This window comes from Thunnus albacares, chromosome 9 (assembly GCF_914725855.1).
Source record: "Thunnus albacares chromosome 9, fThuAlb1.1, whole genome shotgun sequence".
NCBI lineage: Eukaryota > Metazoa > Chordata > Actinopteri > Scombriformes > Scombridae > Thunnus > Thunnus albacares.
The window spans coordinates 22064746-22085528 of NC_058114.1; the positions used below are offsets into that span (position 1 = coordinate 22064746).

The 20783-nt window shown below is 39.0% G+C and overlaps 1 protein-coding gene across 1 annotated transcript in view; it reads left to right on the top strand.

Moving 5' to 3' along the window:
* The first annotated feature begins 3713 nt into the window (after positions 1-3713).
* LOC122989107 overlaps positions 3714-20783 on the top strand; it is a 29049-nt gene continuing 11979 nt past the window's right edge. Inside the window, exons 1-21 of the mRNA XM_044361787.1 lie at positions 3714-3766; positions 4233-4302; positions 4871-5056; positions 5234-5365; positions 5534-5719; positions 5896-6027; positions 6125-6395; positions 6667-7692; positions 11672-11798; positions 12454-12520; positions 13109-13297; positions 13470-13601; positions 13693-13963; positions 14235-15254; positions 17743-17753; positions 18282-18467; positions 18638-18769; positions 18939-19124; positions 19302-19433; positions 19532-19802; positions 20074-20666. Of these exons, the coding sequence (XP_044217722.1) occupies positions 4248-4302; positions 4871-5056; positions 5234-5365; positions 5534-5719; positions 5896-6027; positions 6125-6395; positions 6667-7692; positions 11672-11798; positions 12454-12520; positions 13109-13297; positions 13470-13601; positions 13693-13963; positions 14235-15254; positions 17743-17753; positions 18282-18467; positions 18638-18769; positions 18939-19124; positions 19302-19433; positions 19532-19802; positions 20074-20666 (5305 nt within the window). The 5' untranslated portion in view covers positions 3714-3766; positions 4233-4247. The remainder of the gene's footprint in view (positions 3767-4232; positions 4303-4870; positions 5057-5233; positions 5366-5533; positions 5720-5895; positions 6028-6124; positions 6396-6666; positions 7693-11671; positions 11799-12453; positions 12521-13108; positions 13298-13469; positions 13602-13692; positions 13964-14234; positions 15255-17742; positions 17754-18281; positions 18468-18637; positions 18770-18938; positions 19125-19301; positions 19434-19531; positions 19803-20073; positions 20667-20783) is intronic.

Consider the following 20783-nt stretch of genomic DNA (forward strand, 5'->3'; position numbering starts at 1 on the left):
TGACTGAGTGTAATGGAGGATGATAGCTCTAACTGTAACTGTAGCTAGTTAGGGGGTAGGTGACCACTGTGGTGCATCGGCAAGAATGCAGGGATGCTGGGATGCTCTCTTCAATGCTTTATTAATACCAACAGGTAGGTATATACAGGTGTGTGTGGTTCTACAAACAAGAATAAACAAACAGCATTAGCTCACAGGCAGCAACACTGTTGACAGGAATCATTAAGCAGTGCTAATGCTAATAAATCCTAACAGCACCTCTCATAACTCTGCTTAACCTAGAGGTAAACTGCTGATTAACAAGTCACTTGTATTACAAAGCCACGTACACTTTAGCATGAGACCGTCATAAGGCACTTCAATAATAGTCATGACATCACTGTTAATCCTAACATGCACAGCGATACAGCCAGAGTGCGAATATCAGAATATGTGAGCAATTACATTTCCACCATGGCAGTAACAACCACTGATTACAATTACTATAGCGAGTGTTAGCATGTGGCTAGCGGACTTTATGCTAATAGCTTTGATCTGAACCGAACATATTTACATCGCTAATATAAACTCAAATGCACAGAAAGTTACGTTACACGATCCATTTACATGTTTATGAACGCACACATACGAGGATAGCTCGTGAGTGGCCACTATTTACAATATACATTCGACTGCAGTCTCTCTCTCGTCTGCTCTCCATGGTAACTATGACCAAAACAAAACATAGCAACCGGCAGTGTTTGCATTGCTAATAACAAGGGCGCTGATTGGCCGATCCCTGCTACCTATTACAACAAGGGAGCTGATTGGCTGATCCTACTACCCAACTGATTGACTAAACTACTATTATACGAGTCCTTCATCACACTGAGTATGATTAAAAGAAAGCACAATGTTTATAAAATCCATAGTAGGCCTAAGAGAGGAACCAGGGGGGAAGCATACATGTATGTTAAAATCAAGACTCTGTCAAAGGCATAATAAAAGCTAAAGGATTAGAGAATTCCTGAATAAAACCAGAGTTAGATTTTGGTGGTCTGTAGATTAAAACACAAAGTAGTGGGGCCTTGCCATTCATCATAAAAGCAAGTGATTCAAATGAGGAAAAGTTTCCAAGTGAGTAAGAGGAACATTTAAAATTCTCTCTGTGAATCACAGCCAGTCCACCTCCATGACCTGAAATCCTAGTCTGCTGAAAATAATTAAAACTAGGTAGATATGCTTCATTCAGTGCAACACAGTCACCTGGATTTAGCCAAGTATCAGTAAGCATAAATAGATCTAACTGCTTTGATGCAAAATCATTGCAGAAAAATGATTTATTTGCCAATGATCTGACATTCAACAACCCAAACATACTGAGTTGGGAGATGGAACAGGACTGGCCAAGGAGACATGAGGTGAGGCAGCAAGGTTGACCAGGACCAGATTATTATCATTCACTGTACAGCTGTGTTTCCAGCAGGGGACTCTGTTACAGGGAGCATCAGGAATAGCCCTAACAGGTGATACAGGATGACATCACATTTGGAGACTATTACTAACATTTGTAGAAAGCATTTGGGCCCCTGGTCTGCTTGGGTGCAAACCATCAAGACAGTATAAAAAACTCAAAGTTCTGAACATATCCAAAGCTGTTGAAGTTGGACCATTTACACAGGTAAGAGTCGGCTGAAAATCTCTGAACCACGCCAGTGGGGATATGGTATGGGACCGGAGAAAACAGCATTGCGTTTCAGTGCCATTAAAGACTGAGCAACTGACAACTTGTTCCTGTTCGAGCTGAAACATTGTTGATTCCAGCATGAACAACAACAGTACTCACAGTGGGATATTTTTTGATGGTAGTTTCCCATTGGCCAGGTGAGCCATGTCAGCCATGTCAGTCAGGATCGGCATTAATCAGAAGGAGAAAACAATTACAGAGGGTGACCTGCTCAGGCTACTTCTCGTTAGCTTGCTGGGGAGTGGTCTTCTCCAGACAGTGGACAACAGAGGTCTGCAGCCAGGGATGGTGGAATCACAGGCATGAGAGCAGGAAAAAAGTGTTGCATACACTGGCTCCATTTGCATTTGTATTTTATTTGGATGACGTTTCAGCCCTCAGGCCTTCTTCAAGATCAACAGGCAGCCACATCTTCACGTGAGAGGAACTTTTTAGCGCATCCAACACAGCTCGTAGAGCGCCTACCTGTCCAGCAAACACCTGGCAGTTGTAGCATGAATTGTAGCATAGAATATTTATATTGTATAATAGTAGTTTATATAGTTAAGAAGTTATAAATGAAACATATTCTAGTTAATCATGTTCAATAATGTTTTCACATTGTCTGTTCAAAATGTTGGTCCGATGTGTTGTTAATGACACATTGCATGTTGTTAGATTGTGACATGAAAGGTAACAGAACCAAACAGCTAAGTAAGGACGGGAGAACATAATCCAGCCCGCTCCCTGTTGTTACCATGTACTTATAGGGTGAATAGTCTGTACCTACAGAGTAAGACTGGGAGAACAGCACATGTGTTGTGGTTTATATGTAATAAGAGAATAAAATCATTTTTCATAACTTCCTGCATACCTTATTATTGTGTAATTAAAGATATACTATGTATATTATTACATTACTGTATTGTTATTTTTTCATCCTCGGATGACAATACAAGCTTTTCATAGCTGTGCACTGGAGAGAGGTAAGTTTGCCTGTTATGAGCTGCTGCAGTGCTGGACCAACATGGCTGCTAGGAGCTAATTTTCAAAAGTATAGACCCATTTCTTGCCTTGTTCTATTGAAATTCATACAATGAAGTAGAAGACATAAGCATAATAAATCTCTTGAGTGTGGGTGAAGCTTGCCTGTCAAACACACATGCATAAAAAAGTGATTGTCATAACTGCCACAAGCAAAAACATTTGATTTTAGTACACATATACACATGTAACATACTGAATCATAAGAGAAAATTACACCATAAGTTCCGGGAAGTTACATGGTAAATGTTGGGAAGTTACACTTTAAAACCCCAATTGTTACTCCCTTGTTTCTCGTTTCATTTAAGTACCAGTAAGAACTGGAAAGTATTTTATATGTACGGATTCATACGAGGAAGTTACACAGTAAGTTCCGGGAAATTACATTGTAAGGGATGGGAAGTTACACCGTAAAACGCGGGCTGTATTATAAAGTGTTAACAATATTTGTTCAGTTTTTCTTTGAACTTCCTCATTGTTGTTGCCTAAAACACAAACTGGTATCCTGGAGGTCAGTATCTGTTCCACAAAATATTTAACTTCCTCGACTGTGTCTATTAACAGAGAGCTGTTATATGTTTTTACATAATAATAACATCCTGTGAAATTTGCCAGTTGGTCATTTTCAGTCTTTCTCAGATCCTCTTTCGATTTACTGCACTCTGTCCATGTTTCCGTTTTCTTGTTCTGGTGAACATGAGCATCAACTTCTACCTATGATCCCTTTTGTTTTAACTCTAATTTATTGGACCTGCATGTGCAGTAACTTTAATCTACCACAGACATACAGTACATAAATATTGTGTGTGTTGTAATCACTGAAAATTTTAAGATAATGGCCATTGTGGGAACAAAATGTGGCATCAGATGTCAACAATTTTTCTGGGAAACGCCCCTTTAGTGGGTGTGGCTATCCTGGAGAATAACTGCATATAATGTGTTAAATTGTGCACAGATTTCTCTAGTTTACTTCTTCAATGAGATCCCTTTCTTCAGTTCACTTCATTTTGAGTTTTGGTAAGTTTATTCCTTTTTTAACCAGAAAAAATGTATGGTTACTGATGGCATTGCACATTATTTGAGAGGGAAAAAAAGTTTAGAAAAAAACTTGAACAATGAAGGACAATTTGTCCTTATCGTACATAATTTCAGTCACACCATAGATATTCAGCAAAATTGTACATTTTGCATGTGTTTGTGTACATTGGGTTATATGCAAGATAAAATACACCTACAGTATATGTCATTTGAAAAGAAACTTGCTTGTCGCCCTCGTGGTGATGTTATGTCTGGGCTTCTGAAATTTATTTTGATCCTAAAAACAGCTATAAAATAAAAGTGACAGGAAACCAAACTTAGCTCCTCTATGTCTGTAGACAGGAGTGAATGGTCACTATTCAAAAAAATGTGCTGATCATAGAATAAGAAAACATTTCTGAATACAGAAACTTAGTGATGTTCTTTGTTTTCTTCTTTTTCCCAGTGTAATGCAATCAAAATGAAAGAAAATACTTTCTCATTATTCTGCGTTCTTTTCATCAGCCTGTCTTCTGGTGAGTAAAACTGTTCTTATCCTAGAAAAGCCTCCACAGCCTAATTTAACGGTGAACAAAAAAGCAATTTTCCCCAAAAAGTCTTTCCAGCTATTTTAATCTGTTCATTTCAGAGAGCTGACAAACACATACAATAAAAATGAATTTTACTGTAGCCTAAATATAAGGCAAAACATGAGCTCATGGCATGAGACCAGTACACAACCCCACTACTTCAGTCAAAGTATAGATACTTGTGGTCAAATATTACTCCAATACAAGTGAAAGTTGTTAAGTACTGGAGTACTTGCCTTTAAAAATACTTAATACATATTCAAAAGTACATTTTCTTTTTAATGTCAACACAGTTGTATTGTTGCTATAATTCATTTAGAGAACCTAATGACTCCGAAACAACCTACTGAAACAAGCACTGATGTGCTTGTAGAACCTGTAGAACAAAAAGCTTGTAGAATATGCTACAAAGCCTATAGAAATGCCTGTAGAAACACAATTGAATCGACAAAAGGATAGCCATTGTTGTTTTCATTTTTTATTTAACATCCCTGATTTTTTCACACCTCTTTAGCTAATGAGGAAGGTTACATTAGGCTCACTGGGGGTCAAGACTCCTCTGAAGGCCGTGTGGAGATCTTTCATAATGGCGTTTGGGGGACTGTGTGCGATGACAACTGGGATATGAATGAAGCCCAAGTGGTGTGTCGACAGTTACGTTTCCCAGGTGCAAGAGAAGCTCTGGTATCATTTGGCAGCGGTAAGGAAGCTCTGCTTGACTGTGACTTGCCTGTAGAAATATATGTCTGACACTGTTATTTCTGAAGCAACTTTGCAACTCAGATAAACTTTCTTTGAACAATGAACAATATTTGCTTCAGATATTATCATGATGAAAGTTTGACTATTTTTCATTGTGTTGTTGATTTTGTGTTAGGGGAAGGCAACATCTTGATGGATAATTTAGCCTGTGATGGGACAGAGACAAACCTGCTGCAATGCCAGTTCCCTGGGTGGGGGGTCCATGACTGTAATCATGGTGAAGATGTTGGCGTTAGATGCGAAGAGGGTAAGGCAACCAAATTTGGACAAGAAGTTAAACTCAAAAATGCAATTTCTCTTCCCAACATATAAAACATGAGCTCATGGCATGTGACTAAAAAAACTTTACAATACCTGTACACAGATGCCTAAATGTGGTTATGACATTACATTTGATTTTTTCACACCTCTTTAGCTAATGAGGAAGGTTACATTAGGCTCACTGGGGGTCAAGACTCCTCTGAGGGCCGAGTGGAGATCTTTCATGATGGCGTTTGGGGAACTGTGTGCGATGACAACTGGGATATGAACGAAGCCCAAGTGGTGTGTCGACAATTAAATTTCACGGGTGCAAGAGAAGGTCTGGTATCATTTGGCAGCGGTAAGGAAGCTCTGCTTGACTTTGACTTGCCTGTAGAAATATATGTCTGACACTGTTATTTCAGAGGCACCTGAATGAGATTGGATATACAACTCAGATAAACTCACAAAACAAGTATGCTACAGATACCATGAAAAAAGTGACTATTTTTCATTTTGTGGCTGATTCTGTGTTAGGGGAAGGCAACATCTGGATGGATGATTTATCCTGTAATGGGACAGAGACAAACCTGCTGCAATGCCAGTTCTCTGGGTGGGGGGTCCATAACTGTGGTCATGGTGAGGATGTTGGCGTTAAATGCATAGAGGGTAAGGCAACCAAGTTTGGACAAGAAGTTGAACTCAAAAAATGCAATTTTCTTCCCAACACACTGAAACCAAACCACTTAATATTGATCTCTATCAGGACCAGGACCTTTTAATGACAATTTCAGCCATGAGTTCTCTTTGGACCACAACACAAGCCTCTCTCATCAGCTGGGGGAACTGTTTGACAGTGGACGTGACTGTGACTTGAACATCACAGTGGTTGTGGACAACAACATTGTTGAAACAATCTGTGCTCACAGGGTCATCCTCTCTCTGAACTCATTCCTCAAAACCTCACAGTCGGATTTCAGCAGCCTCAGCATTGATGTCACCTCTGACTGCAGTAAACATGCCAACAACTTTGTCAGGTAAAAGTTCAAACTACCACTAGCTCTCTCATTGGCCTCCTTTCATCAATAATAGTAACTGATGACTTCTGTTGTATCTTTTACTTGTCTGATGACCTTTTACTACATATTTGTCAGGTAAACCTTTAACACTCATAGTTGATTTTCACTTTCAGGGTGTTAACTGGCTTTGCAAAATTAAGTTGAATTTGGTGTCTAATTCCAAAATGATAGGAAAACATTTGACAGATTGTTGTTGTGTTAGTAATAGCTGAGTTTGTTTGCATTTCAGATACTTCTACACAAGAAAGATTAAAATCACACTAGCCTCTGCCCACTGCATTCTCAGGATGGCAATGGACTGGGATCTGAGAGAAATTCAGAATGAAGCAATAGGTCTTTTCAGATTTTTTCTCACAGAGGATGTCAATTTCCACCATCAAAAGTCTTTCTATGAGTATGCGGTCCATACAGGTGATGAGTCACTGCAGGAAGTCTGTCTTCGCTACCTGGCTTGGAACTGCGAGGCACTGATCCGCTCTCCAGCCTGGACAGATCTTCCATTTGGTCTGGTCAAAGCTCTTCTGTCTCGCTCAGACCTTGTAGTACATAATGAAAAAGTCATCCTGCATGGACTGGAGAGATGGGCAGCAGCCCAAGGAAACACAACCATTCCTGAGATCCTTTTCAAGCTCATCCGTTTTCCAATGATACCAGCTGAGGACTTAAACACACTTGATGGCTCACAGTACTATGGCAGCAAGCTGCAGGCGTTTCAGTTCAATGCCTTGCCCTTCAAGGCACTGCTCAACAATCTGAGGGAAGAGCAAAATGTCTACACATCCAGGATTTACACTGGCAGACCATGGAGCTTTACCTTTAGCACTCAGGGCATCAGAGCTTACAGGGATTCTGGGCTCTACACTCTTCACAACCAGCACATCAATAGCCTGACATCTGATTTCAAAACACCTGTTCATAACAGCGCCTATTTTTCTTTTCACAGCATGCGTTGGAAATCAAGAGTATTTATCAGAGATGAGGACTGCTCAAGTGACAGTGTCTCTTGCCCTTCTTTGCCAGCCGTTAGTTTGAGGATTCAAGAAAAGAACAATGATTTACCCAGTGACATGGAGGGACATATCAGTTACAGGAATAGGCTTGTTGTAATGTGTGAAGGGCGGTATGTGTTTCATGTTGAGGAATTTAAAGGTGAGAATCTCATATTTGTTCCGAGCAGCGAAGAACGTGTCTATCCATGCCACTCAAACCAGTTCTCCTACCAAGTGGTGGTACGTCCTCAGTACACCACAGATTAGTTTCCTCTCTGGGAAAAAGATAATATAGCCGGATGAATAATGAAAAACATATATCTGATCTTCATAATACTCTCACCTCTATAAACTCTATTTTATCCAAGTTGACATATTGAATTGATCAGGCTTAAGAAAAAGCTGGACATTTCCAGATGACTTTCCACTTCTTCACCTTCATGCTGATAGGAAGTGAATTAGTGATTGTAACTGGATTGTGGTGTGTAGGGAGGTGTGTCTTGCAGGCAGCTTCCCGGTATATGAGCTCTGTTTCTTCTAAAATGTAATAGATATAGTAATAAACAAGTAAGGCTATCTTTGTCCTATTTTAACTTCCCAAGGTATTTATTTGTTTACATAATGTAATGGCACCACAGCAAAATTTCACATTTGACCTTCTTTTCAATTTACTTGTTGGACATACAGTACATAAATATTGCATGTGTTGTAATTACTGTAAATTTGAAAAATAATGGCTATTGTGTTGTGTAGTCATGGACTCAGACCTGAATTTCAACAGCCACATTAAGACAATTACAAAGTCAGCCTACTATCACCTAAAGAATATATCAAGAATTAAAGGACTTATGTTTCAGCCAGATTTAGAAAAACTTGTTCATGCATTTATTTTCAGTAGACCTGACTACTGTAATGGTGTCTTCACAGGTCTCCCTAAAAAAATTGGTCAGACAGCTGCATCTGATTCAGAACGCTGCTACTCGAGTCCTCACTAAGACTAAGAAAGTGGATCAAATCACTATTAGTTTATAAAGCACTGAAAGGTTTAGGGCCAAAATACATTTCTGATCTGCTGCTACGTTATGAACCATCTGGACCTCTCAGGTCATCTGGGACAGGTCTGCTTTCTGTCCCCAAAGTAAACATGGAGAAGCAGCGTTTAGTTTTTATGCTCCACATATCTGGAACAAACTCCCAGAAAACTGCAGGTCTGCTGCAACTCTTTTAAATCACAGCTGAAGACTTTTCTGTTTGCCACTGCTTTTAATTAAACCAAAATTGAGGGTTAATATCTTGCACTGCATTGTAACTTTTATTCTCTTGTTTTATCTGTCTTATTATATTTTATATTCTGTTTTGCCTTTTATGTTCTATGTGAAGCACTTGGAATTGACTTGTTGAAATGTGCTAAACAAATAAACTTGCTTTGTCTGGTCTGGCCTTACTTTGCCTTTTGGGAACAAAACGTTCTTGGAAACAACCTTAGTGGGTGTGGCAAATCCTGGAAAATAAGTGCATACACTGTTAAATTGTGCACAGATTTCTCCCTTTTATTTCTTCTGAGATCCCTTTCTTCAGTTCACTTCATTTTAATTTCTGGTAAGTTTATTACTCTTTTAACCAGAAAAACGTATGGATACTGATGGCACTGCACATTATATGAGAGAAAAAATGTTAAGAGAAAAACTTGGCAACAAATGAAGGACAATTTGTCATTATTGTACATAATTTCAGTCACATCACAGATGTGCAGCAAAATTGTACATTGTGCATGTGTTTGTTGTGTTCACACCAAACGAAAAAAAGCGAATTTTAGCCTCGCGTTACTCGCGCGAGTTTGACGCAGGAACATTTGTTTTTATTCGCGTAATTCGCGAATAAAACAGGCCGCGGGATCATTTGTGCTTATTCGCCCCAAACAGCCAATGAGCAATGGCAGGCACCGACTAGTCCCCACTTGGGGTCTGTTTCAGAAAGCAGGTTCAACAAACTCTGAGTTAAACCCCGAACTCTGAGTTGATGAACCCCGAGATGGGAAACTCAGAGTTTTCGGTTTCAGAACAGCTGATCTGAGTCAGTTCAATCAACTCTGAGTATGTTCACTCTGAGTTAAGCGTGTGCGTGATGAATAAAAAACCCCCATCATCAATGGAGCCCCGATACTACGAGTCACCATGGCAACAGGTAAATAAAAGGCAGAGCCTCCATTTAGTAGAAATATGAATGCATGTGTGTGCGGACGCTGCACATTTATCTTTAAAAAAAGATAAACAGGAAAAGTGTCAATAAGTTAACACAATAAAGTTTTATTCAGTGTTGCCCATTAATTCATCATTTAGCAGACTTACATTTCCTTAATGATGATAAAGTGGAATCTGACTGTGTATCAGGCTGAAGCTACATTACATTTTAAATATATTTGTTCAGTTTTAATCTGACGGACAAAACACAGGAGGCAACTGAAGATGAAAAATATAGTTAAAGATTTAAAACATATATAGATCAAAGACATAGAGACATGACTGTAGCTCACAGTCTGATCCAGTAATAATGTGTTTGGTGATTTGTCCTTGAAAAGGCGTCGAGGTTAAAATACATAATATTTTAAATTTTTAGGCATCTATTTGTATCTCAGCTCAACAGCATTCAGTGACTTTATTTCAGCTACTTCAACAAATGTAGTAAATTTAAACATTGTCACAGAAATCCTGTTAAAACACGATAAGATTATGCCCCCTATTTAAAAATCTCACTTTCAAACTACATTCTGCAGCTGCACCACGATCCTGATCACTCAGCATATTAACATATAATCTACAATATTATAGGAATGATGTCCCATCAGTGCGACCAGTCACATCATGAGTGATAGAGATAATTATTCATTGTTCCCACGTCTAAAGCTTCATACCGATTGTTTAAATTTAAACTGAGATTACACATTATTTGCAATAAACATTTCAGCACAGGAGCTGCTCTAACAAACTAACAGCTGTCTTATGCACAGAGTCACAGAATTATAACAGAAGGACATGCAGAGGTTTTATTCTGAACTGAGGATGAATTCACTCTGTGTAATATCTGAATGTGAGAGAAAAAAACGCTCTTCAAAGAAATGACTGATGCGCATAAAAGCGACAACTTTAGAAAGTCCTTGAGTAACTAAACTAATAATCAACCAGAATTTAGATTCCGACAGATAGTAAACCTCCGCTAATGAATGCGCTTTGATACGGACTGAATGAATGAGGAAATGAAACAGAGTGTCTGGCTCTGGAGGAGGGAGGAGACAGAGAGAAACTCAGGGTTTGTTGAGGAAAACCTGCCAGCGAGTAGGTTAGCTTCACAGAGTCAGTTACTGTGGTAACTAGCCCAAAGTTTAAGTTAGCTCTCTTTCTGAAACTGAAAACCCAGAGTGTCCCTCAACTCAGGGTGAACAAACTCAGAGTTTTCACTAAACTCGCTTTCTGAAACAGGCCCCTGGACAATGGGAGCCAGCCGGTGATGTTACTGAAGCTCAGCCTGCCTGCCAGCTCAGTCCTCCTGCTACCAACATTCATACCGACACTAATCTGTAAACACTGAGGAATACATCAAATACATCAACTCTTCTCTGTTCGTTTTGCTGTGATAAACTGCATTAACCTGTCACATAAAACTCCCCCCAAAAATCCGTTTATTTACTACACTTCCCAGACGACAACTACATACCTTAAAGCGGTATGAACCCAAAATAAACATAGATTTTGCTATGATTTAATTGCAATAAACGAATCAAAAGGATGCCGCAATTACTACAACATGATGCCGATTTGTAAAAAGTCTGAATCATCCTTTGTCAGGTCTGTCCACAAGACGACAAGCAAACAACTTTTAAAATAATCATTTTCTGTATGGAGTTCGGATCGATCAGAGCTGTGCTTTATCAACATTGTAGCTGCCCCATCCACACAAAATGACATAATCTAAAGGCATAAATACGGCAGCGACACGTTTAAACACATAGATATCTACTAGTTTAAATTTAAAATTATGTAAAGTCACCAGCATTTAGGTTGTTATTGATGACAGCAGCCGAGGGGGATGTGTGACTCTGGTGTTAGCTCCGGTTAAGTTGAGATGCGAAAGTGAAGATAAATCAGTTTAAAAGTTTAAAAAAATAAACTCCTCCCGCCGGTAAACGGCTCCGGAATCCGGTGTGACTCGCGTGGTGGTCCGGTGTGTGTTTATTCCTCCAGAAATCAGCAGCAGCACCACCAACGTGTTCCCAAGTGGCAAGCCGCGACCGAATCCCCCGGTCCAGCCCTATGATACGCGCGAAATTTTCGCTGAAGTTCAAGATTTTCAACTCGTGCGGATACGCGAATTTCGCGTATTCGCGCCATTCGGGTCTATTCACGCGGGGCGCGTCTTTACATTGACTTTATATGTAATCTCAACGCGCGAAAAATTCGCTTCGCGTTTGGTTTGAACACAAGAAAACATACATACAATAGCCTATATTCATTTGAAAAGAAACTGGGTTTCTGACTTTTATTTTGATCCAAAATCAGCTAAAAATTGAAAGTGACAGGAAACCAAACTCGGCTGTGCTATGTCTGTAGACAGCAGTAAATGGTCACTATTCAAAAAATGTGTGTGTAAGAAACTATGTGAATGAAGGACAATTTGTCATTATCGTATATAATTTCAGTCAAACCATAGATATTCAGCAAAATTGTACATTTTGCATGTGTTTGTGTACATTGGGTTATATGCAAGAAAATATACCTACAGTATATGTCATTTGAAAAAAAACTTGCTTGTCGCTCTCATGGTGATGTTATGTCAGGGTTTCTGAAATTTATTTTGATCCTAAAAGCAGCTATAAAATTAAAGTGACAGGAAACCAAACTTAGCTCCTCTATGTCTGTAGACAGCAGTGAATGGTCATTATTCAAAAAATGTGATGATCATAAAATAAGAAAACATTTCTGAATACAGAAACTTAGTGATGTTCCCTGTTTTCTGTTTTTTTTTGCCAGTGCATTGCAATAAAAATGAAAGAAAATGCTTCCTTATTACTCTGCATCCTATTTGTCAGCTTGTCTGCAGGTGAGTAAACTGATCTTATCTTGTGAAAGCCTATTTAAGCACAGCTTAATTTAACAGTGAACAGAGGGCAATTTTCCCTCAGATTTTCCCAGCTATTTTAACCTTCATCCTACCAACATATATTTAACATATAAGGACTACTGGCTAGCTTTTATCCCAGGTACAAGTCGGTAGGATTAAGGTTAATGTCTTTATCTTCGACCAACACGCATGAGGAAGAGGTTATTCTTATTTATGAATATAAATGCTTACTGGCTTATATTCTTGTGTGCTTAACAATATTCTCAATGGCAATAAAGGTGGGACTACTTTTTAATCACATCTATTACATATAGCAAATTTTACAGTTCCTAACTGGACAATTTTGAATCTATTAACTATCAGAAAGTAATATGGTCTTATTTTGTATAATGTAAGTGAAGGCAATACATAGCTCCAGAGGGCTGACTTGTCATAACATGTTGAATGTTACTGTAATAAAGCAAAACATGAACTCATGGTGTGAGATGATAAAAACTTTACAATGATTGTACACAGATGCCTCAATGTGGTTATGACATGACATTTGATTTTGTCACACCTCTTTAGCTAATGATGCTGATGATTACATTCGGCTGGTTGGGGGACAAAACCCCTCTGAGGGCCGTGTGGAGATTTTTCATGATGGTGTTTGGGGGACTGTATGCGATGACAACTGGGATATGAACGAAGCGCGATTGGTGTGTCGACAGCTCCGTTACGAGGGCGCAAAAGAAGCTCTGGTGTCATTTGGCAGTGGTAAGTAAGCTCTGTTTGACTGTGACAGTGTGGAAATTTACATCTGACACTGCTATTGCAATAGCAACTTTGCAATTCAAATAAACATTATTTGAACAATGAACAATATTTGCTACAAATATTATCATGATGAAAGTGACTATTTTTCATTGTGTGGTTGATTCTGTGCAAGGCAAAGGCAACATCTGGATGGATGATTTATCCTGTGATGGGACAGAGACAAACCTGCTGCAATGCCAGTTCTCTGGGTGGGGGGTCCATAACTGTGGTCATGGTGAGGATGTTGGCGTTAAATGCGAAGAGGGTAAGGCAACCAAGTTTTGAAAAGAAGTTGAACTCAAAAAACGCAATTTTCTTCTCAACACATAAAACCATTCCGTATTGATCTCTATCAGGGCCAGAACCTACTGATGAGGATTTCAGCCATGAGTTCTCTTTGGACCACAACCCAAGCCTCTCTCATCAGCTGGGGGAACTGTTTGACAGTGGACGTGACTGTGACTTGAACATCACAGTGGTTGTGGACAACAACATTGTTGAAACAATCTGTGCTCACAGGGTCATCCTCTCTCTGAACTCATTCCTCAAAACCTCACAGTCGGATTTCAGCAGCCTCAGCATTGATGTCACCTCTGACTGCAGTAAACATGCCAACAACTTTGTCAGGTAAAAGTTCAAACTACCACTAGCTCTCTCATTGGCCTCCTTTCATCAGTAATAGTTACTGATGACTTCTGTTATATCTTTTACTTGTCTGATGACCTTTTACTACATATTTGTCAGGTAAACCTTTAACACTCATAGCTGATTTTCACTCTCAGGGTGTTAACTGGCTTTGCAAAATTAAGTTGAATTTGGTGTCTAATTCCAAAATTATAGGAAAACATTTGACAGATTGTTGTTGTGTTAGTAATAGCTGAGTTTGTTTGCATTTCAGATACTTCTACACAAGAAATATCACACTAGCCTCTGCACACTGCATCCTCAGGATGGCAATGGACTGGGATCTGAAAGAAATTCAGAATGAAGCAGCAAATCTTTTCAGATTTTTTGTCACAGAAGATGTCAATTTCCACCATCAAAAGTCTTTCTATGAGTATGCGGTCCATACAGGTGATGAGTCACTGCAGGAAGTCTGTCTTCGCTACCTGGCTTGGAACTGTGAGGCACTGATCCGCTCTCCAGCCTGGACAGATCTTCCATTTGGCCTGGTCAAAGCTCTGCTGTCTCGCTCAGACCTTGTAGTACGTAATGAAACAGTCATCCTGAGAGCACTTGAGACATGGGCAGCAGCCCAAGGAGACACAACCATTCCTGAGATCCTTTTCAAGCTCATCCGTTTTCCAATGATACCAGCTGAGGACTTATACATACTTGATGGCTCACAGTACTATGGCAGCAAGCTGCAGGGGTTTCAGTTCAATGCCCTGCCCTTCATGATACTGCTTAATGACCTGAAGGAAGAACAACATGTCTACACATCCAGGATTTACACTGGCAGACCATGGAGCTTTACCTTCGGCTCCCAAAGCGTCAAAAAATATAAGGATTTGGGGTACTACCGTCTTCATGGGCAGCACATCAATAGCCTGACATCTGATTTCCAAACACCTGTTCATAACAGCGCCTATTTTGCTTTTAACAGCATGCGTTGGAAAACAAAAGTAATTATTAGTGATAAAGACTGCTCAAATGAAAGTGTGTCTTGCTCTTCTTTTCCAGCCGTTAGTTTGAGGATTCAAGAAGAGAACAATGATTTAAACAGTCACGTGAAGCAATGTATTGGTTACAGCAATAGGCTTGTTGTAATGTGTGACGGACGGTATGTTTTTCATGTTGAGGAATTTAATGATGAGAATCTCGCATTTGTTCCGAGCAGCGAAGAACGTGTCTATCCATGCCACTCAAACCAGTTCTCCTACCAAGTGGTGGTACGTCCTCAGTACACCACAGATTAGTTTCCTCTCTGGGAAAGAGATAATATAGCCGGATGAATAATTAAAAACATATTATCTGATCTTCATACTATCACCTCAATAAGATATATTTTATGTAAGTTGATATATTGATTTTATCAGGCACTTTCCGTTTCTTCACTTCCATGCTGATTGGAAGTGAATTAGTGATTATAAGTTAAATTTTTGATGGTTCTCGATGGTCATGAGAGAGAATTTGTTCCAAAAAACAACTATACAAGACAAGTCTACTCTTAAGTCACCTTTGGTCAAGTTAAATCTATGATCACAAACCACTCAGCTTTGTTTGTACCTGTTTTAGTTGATTTGGTTTTTGTATATTGTATCTTTAATTAACTGCACTTGTATACTTGTTTTAACTGATTTTCTTTTATCTTGTATCTTTTATTACTTTCTATCTTTTCAAGTCATTTTAAACTGTTACATCATTGTAAATAAGGGCGAGCCCTCAATGATTTTTCAAGTTTAAATAAAGGCAATAATAAAAACCGACCAGTGGCCTGTGTGATGACATACTCTCCTGAAGGTGCTGATGGGGAGGCAGTCCTTCCATACCAAGATTGTAGTCCACAATAACAAACCTCACTGGGAGAGAGCTTAAGTTGATATGAGTGAGCCAATGACCTCATGGTGACTTAAACCAAGTTAAAACCGGATCCTCCACTTATATATGTTATTAATACTTTATTTTACAGGTCTATAATTATCTAAAAGTTTCTAGGAGGTTGCTTGGAAAGAATTAAGTAATTTGGTAGCCTACTCTTTAAAGTGAAAATTAGACTGTGTTCAGTTGGTTCAATTATTTCAGTTAATTGGTATTGTAACCCAGAAAGTCTTTTAGTTGTTGCACAGCAGGTCATCTGAACATAGAAAAATGTAAAATCTTTCTACAGGCAAATATACGATTTAACATTTATGAAGAATAAAGTTACCAATAATAAATGAATAATTTAATTAATAATGGATATTTACATGGGTTTAAACAGAACTTTCTTTCAAGGAAATTCCCTTTTTCACTAACTTATAATTAGTTCCAAATTACATAGTTCTTTACAGGGAACTTCCTGTGAAATTAAGGTCACTTTTAGGATATTACAGACCTGTAAAATGAAGCATTAACTATGTCCAATGAATCATGACAATCTTCTCCAGCAAGGTTGTGTGCTTACCAGTATAATAGATCCCAACAGAACATTTTAATTATAATTGTATTATTCTGAACATGCTCAATCTTTCATCTGTAACTATGGATCATATTTAAAAGCTATGAAAAATCTTAGTCTGAAAAGTAAATGTTTGACAGAAATGTCAAATTAAGTTACCCCTGAAATGTTGTGGGGTAGAAGAGTAAATATTATCGATGGAAATACTCAAGTAAAGTACCTCAAAAGTAGGTCCACTACTTTTCTTCCACTGCTGAACTGTACATTTACCTGACATCTCTACAGACATTTTCACTGAAATTATATTATCTGTAACTTTCTGTTGTTTGAATACAGGCATGTACATACTGACATGTATTACCACCAGGTGGGTATGAAAGGAACCAACTCACTGCTGGAGGGTTGCTGCCCTCTGCAGGCAGCTTCCCGGTACATGAGCTCCTTTTCTTCTAAAAAGTCTAATAAGACTATTTTTGTTCTATTTTAACTTCCCAAGGTATTTATTTGTTCACATAATGTGATGGCACCACAACAAAATTTCACATTTGACCGTCTTTTCAATTTACTTGTTGGACAAACAGTACATATATATTGCATATGTTGTAATTACTCTAAATTTTACACCAATGGCTATTGTAGGAACAAGATGTTCTGAGAAACTCCCCTTTAGAGGGAGTGGCGATTCCTGGAAAATAACTGGACACCCTTTGTGAAATAATGCACAGATATCTCCAATTTATTTCTTCACAGATCCCTTTCTTCAGTTCACTTCATTTTGAGTTCTGGTAAGTTTATTCCTCTTTTAACCAGAAAAATGTATGGATACTGATGGCATTGCACATTATATGAGAGAAAAAATGTTTAGAGAAAAACATGAGGACAAAGGAAGGATCATTTGTCATTATCGTACATAATTTCAGTCACACCAAAGATGTTCTGCAAAATTGCACATTTTGCATGTGTTTGTGTACATTGGGTTATATGCAAGAAAATACACCTACAGTATATGTCATTTGAAAAGAAACTTGCTTGTCGCTCTCATGGTGATGTTATGTCTGGGTTTCTAAAATTTATTTTGATCCTAAAAGCAGCTATAAAATAAAAGTGACAGGAAACCAAACTTAGCTCCTCTGTCTGTAGACAGGAGTGGATGGTCACTATTCAAAAAAATGTGCTGATCATAGAATAAGAAAACATTTCTGAATACAGAAACTTAGTGATGTTCCCTGTTTCCATCTTTTTCCCAGTGTAATGCAATCAAAATGAAAGAAAATACTTTCTTACTATTCTGCATTCTTTTCGTCAGCCTGTCTTCTGGTGAGTAAAACTGTTCTTATCTTGTAAAAGCCTCCACAGCTTAATTTAACAATGAACAAAAAAGCAATATCCCCCCCCAAAAAACTTTCCAGCTATTTTAATCCTTTGTATCTTTAGGCCAATATCTTCCATGTACATGTATGACACAGACGTTATTCTTATTTCGAAATATAAATGCTTACTGGCTTATATTCTTGTGTGTTTAACAATATTCTCAATGGCAATAAAGAGAATATTGAAAAATAAAAAACTATTTTTTCATCACATCTATTACATATAGCAAATTTTGCAGTTCCTAAATGGACAAATTTGGATCTATTAACTGTCAGCTTGTACAAAGTAATCTGACATTATTTAATTTCAAGGGCTGACAAACACATAACTTGCAATAAAAAATAATTGTACTGTAGCCTTAATATAATGCAAAACATGAGCTCATGGCATGAGACTAAAGAAACTTTACAATACCTGTACACAGATGCCTAAATGTGGTTATGACATTACATTTGATTTTTCACACCTCTTTAGCTTATGAGGAAGGTTACATTAGGCTCACTGGAGGTCAAGACTTCTCTGAAGGCCGTGTGGAGATCTTTCATGATGGCGTTTGGGGGACTGTGTGCGATGATGACTGGGATATGAACGAAGCCCAAGTGGTGTGTCGACAGTTAAGTTTCGCGGGTGCAAAAGAAGTTCTGGTATCATTTGGCAGCGGTAAGGAAGCTCTGCTTGACTGTGACAGTGTGGAAATATAGTCTGACACTGTTATTTCAAAAGCAACTTTGCAACTCAGATAAACTTTCTTTGAACAATGAACAATATTTGCTACAGATATTATGATGAAAGTGTGACTATTTTTCATTGTGTGGTTGATTTTGTGTTAGGGGAAGGTAACATCTGGATGGATGATTTATCCTGTAATGGGACAGAGACAAACCTGATGCAATGCGAGTTCCCTGGGTGGGGGGTCACTAACTGTAATCATGGTGAGGATGTTGGCGTTAGATGTGAAGATGGTAAGGCAACCAAGTTTTGACATGAAGTTGAACTCAAAACACGCAATTTCTCTTTTCAACACATAAAACATGAGCTCATGGCATGAGACTATGTAAACTTTACAATACCTGTGCACAGATGCCTAAATGTGGTTATGACATTACATTTGATTTTGTCACACCTCTTTAGCTAATGAGGAAGGTTACATTAGGCTCACTGGGGGTCAAGACCCCTCTGAGGGCCGTGTGGAGATCTTTCATGATGGCGTTTGGGGAACTGTGTGCGATGACAACTGGGATATGAACGAAGCCCAAGTGGTGTGTCAACAATTAAATTTCACGGGTGCAAGAGAAGCTCTGGTATCATTTGGCAGCGGTAAGGAAGCTCTGCTTGACTGTGACTTGCCTGTAGAAATATATGTCTGACACTGTTATTTCAGAAGCAACTTTGCAACTCAGATAAACTTTCTTTGAACAATGAACAATATTTGCTTCAGATATTATCATGATGAAAGTGTGACTGTTTTTCATTGTGTTGTTGATTCTGTGCTAGGCAAAGGCAACATCTGGATGGATGATTTATCCTGTGACGGGAAAGAGACAAACCTGCTGCAATGCCAGTTCCCTGGGTGGGGGGTCCATGACTGTGGTCATGATGAGGATGTTGGCATTAGATGCAAAGAGGGTAAGGCAACCAAGTTTTGAAAAGAAGTTGAACTCAAAAAATGCAATTTTGCTTCCCAACACACTGAAACCAAACCACTTGATATTGATCTCTATCAGGGCCAGAACCTATGGATGAGGATTTCAGCCATGAGGTCTCTTTGGACCACAACACAAGCCTCTCTCATCAGCTGGGGGAACTGTTTGACAGTGGACGTGACTGTGACTTGAACATCACAGTGGTTGTGGACAACAACATTGTTGAAACAATCTGTGCTCACAGGGTCATCCTCTCTCTGAACTCATTCCTCAAAACCTCACAGTCGGATTTCAGCAGCCTCAGCATTGATGTCACCTCTGACTGCAGTAAACATGCCAACAACTTTGTCAGGTAAAAGTTCAAACTACCACTAGCTCTCTCATTGGCCTCCTTTCATCAGTAATAGTTACTGATGACTTCTGTAATATCTTTTACTTGTCTGATGACCTTTTACTACATATTTGTCAGGTAAACCTTTAACACTCATAGCTGATTTTCACTTTCAGGGTGTTAACTGGCTTTGCAAAATTAAGTTGAATTTGGTGTCTAATTCCAAAATTATAGGAAAACGTTTGACAGATTGTTGTTGTGTTAGTAATAGCTGAGTTTGTTTGCGTTTCAGATACTTCTACACAAGAAAGATCACACTAGCCTCCACCCTCTGCATTCTCAGGATGGCAATGGACTGGGATCTGAAAGAAATTCAGAATGAAGCAGCAAATCTTTTCAGATTTTTTGTCACAGAAGATGTCAATTTCCACCATCAAAAGTCTTTCTATGAGTATGCGGTCCGTACAGGTGATGAGTCACTGCAGGAAGTCTGTCTTCGCTACCTGGCTTGGAACTGTGAGGCACTGATCCGCTCTCCAGCCTGGACAGATCTTCCATTTGGCCTGGTCAAAGCTCTTCTGTCTCGCTCAGACCTTGTAGTACATAATGAAAAAGTCATCCTGCATGGACTGGAGAGATGGGCAGCAGCCCAAGGAGACACAACCATTCCTGAGATCCTTTTCAAGCTCATCCGTTTTCCAATGATACCAGCTGAGGACTTAAACACACTTGATGGCTCACAGTACTATGGCAGCAAGCTGCAGGCGTTTCAGTTCAATGCCCTGCCCTTCAAGGCACTGCTCAACAATCTGAAGGATGAACAAAATGTCTACACATCCAGGATTTACACTGGCAGACCATGGAGCTTTACCTTCAGCTCCCGAAGTGTCAAAACTTACAAGGATTTGGGGTTCTATCTTCTTCATGGGCAGCGCATCAATAGCCTGACATTTGATTTCCAAACACCTGTTCATAACAGCGCCTATTTTGCTTTTAACAGCA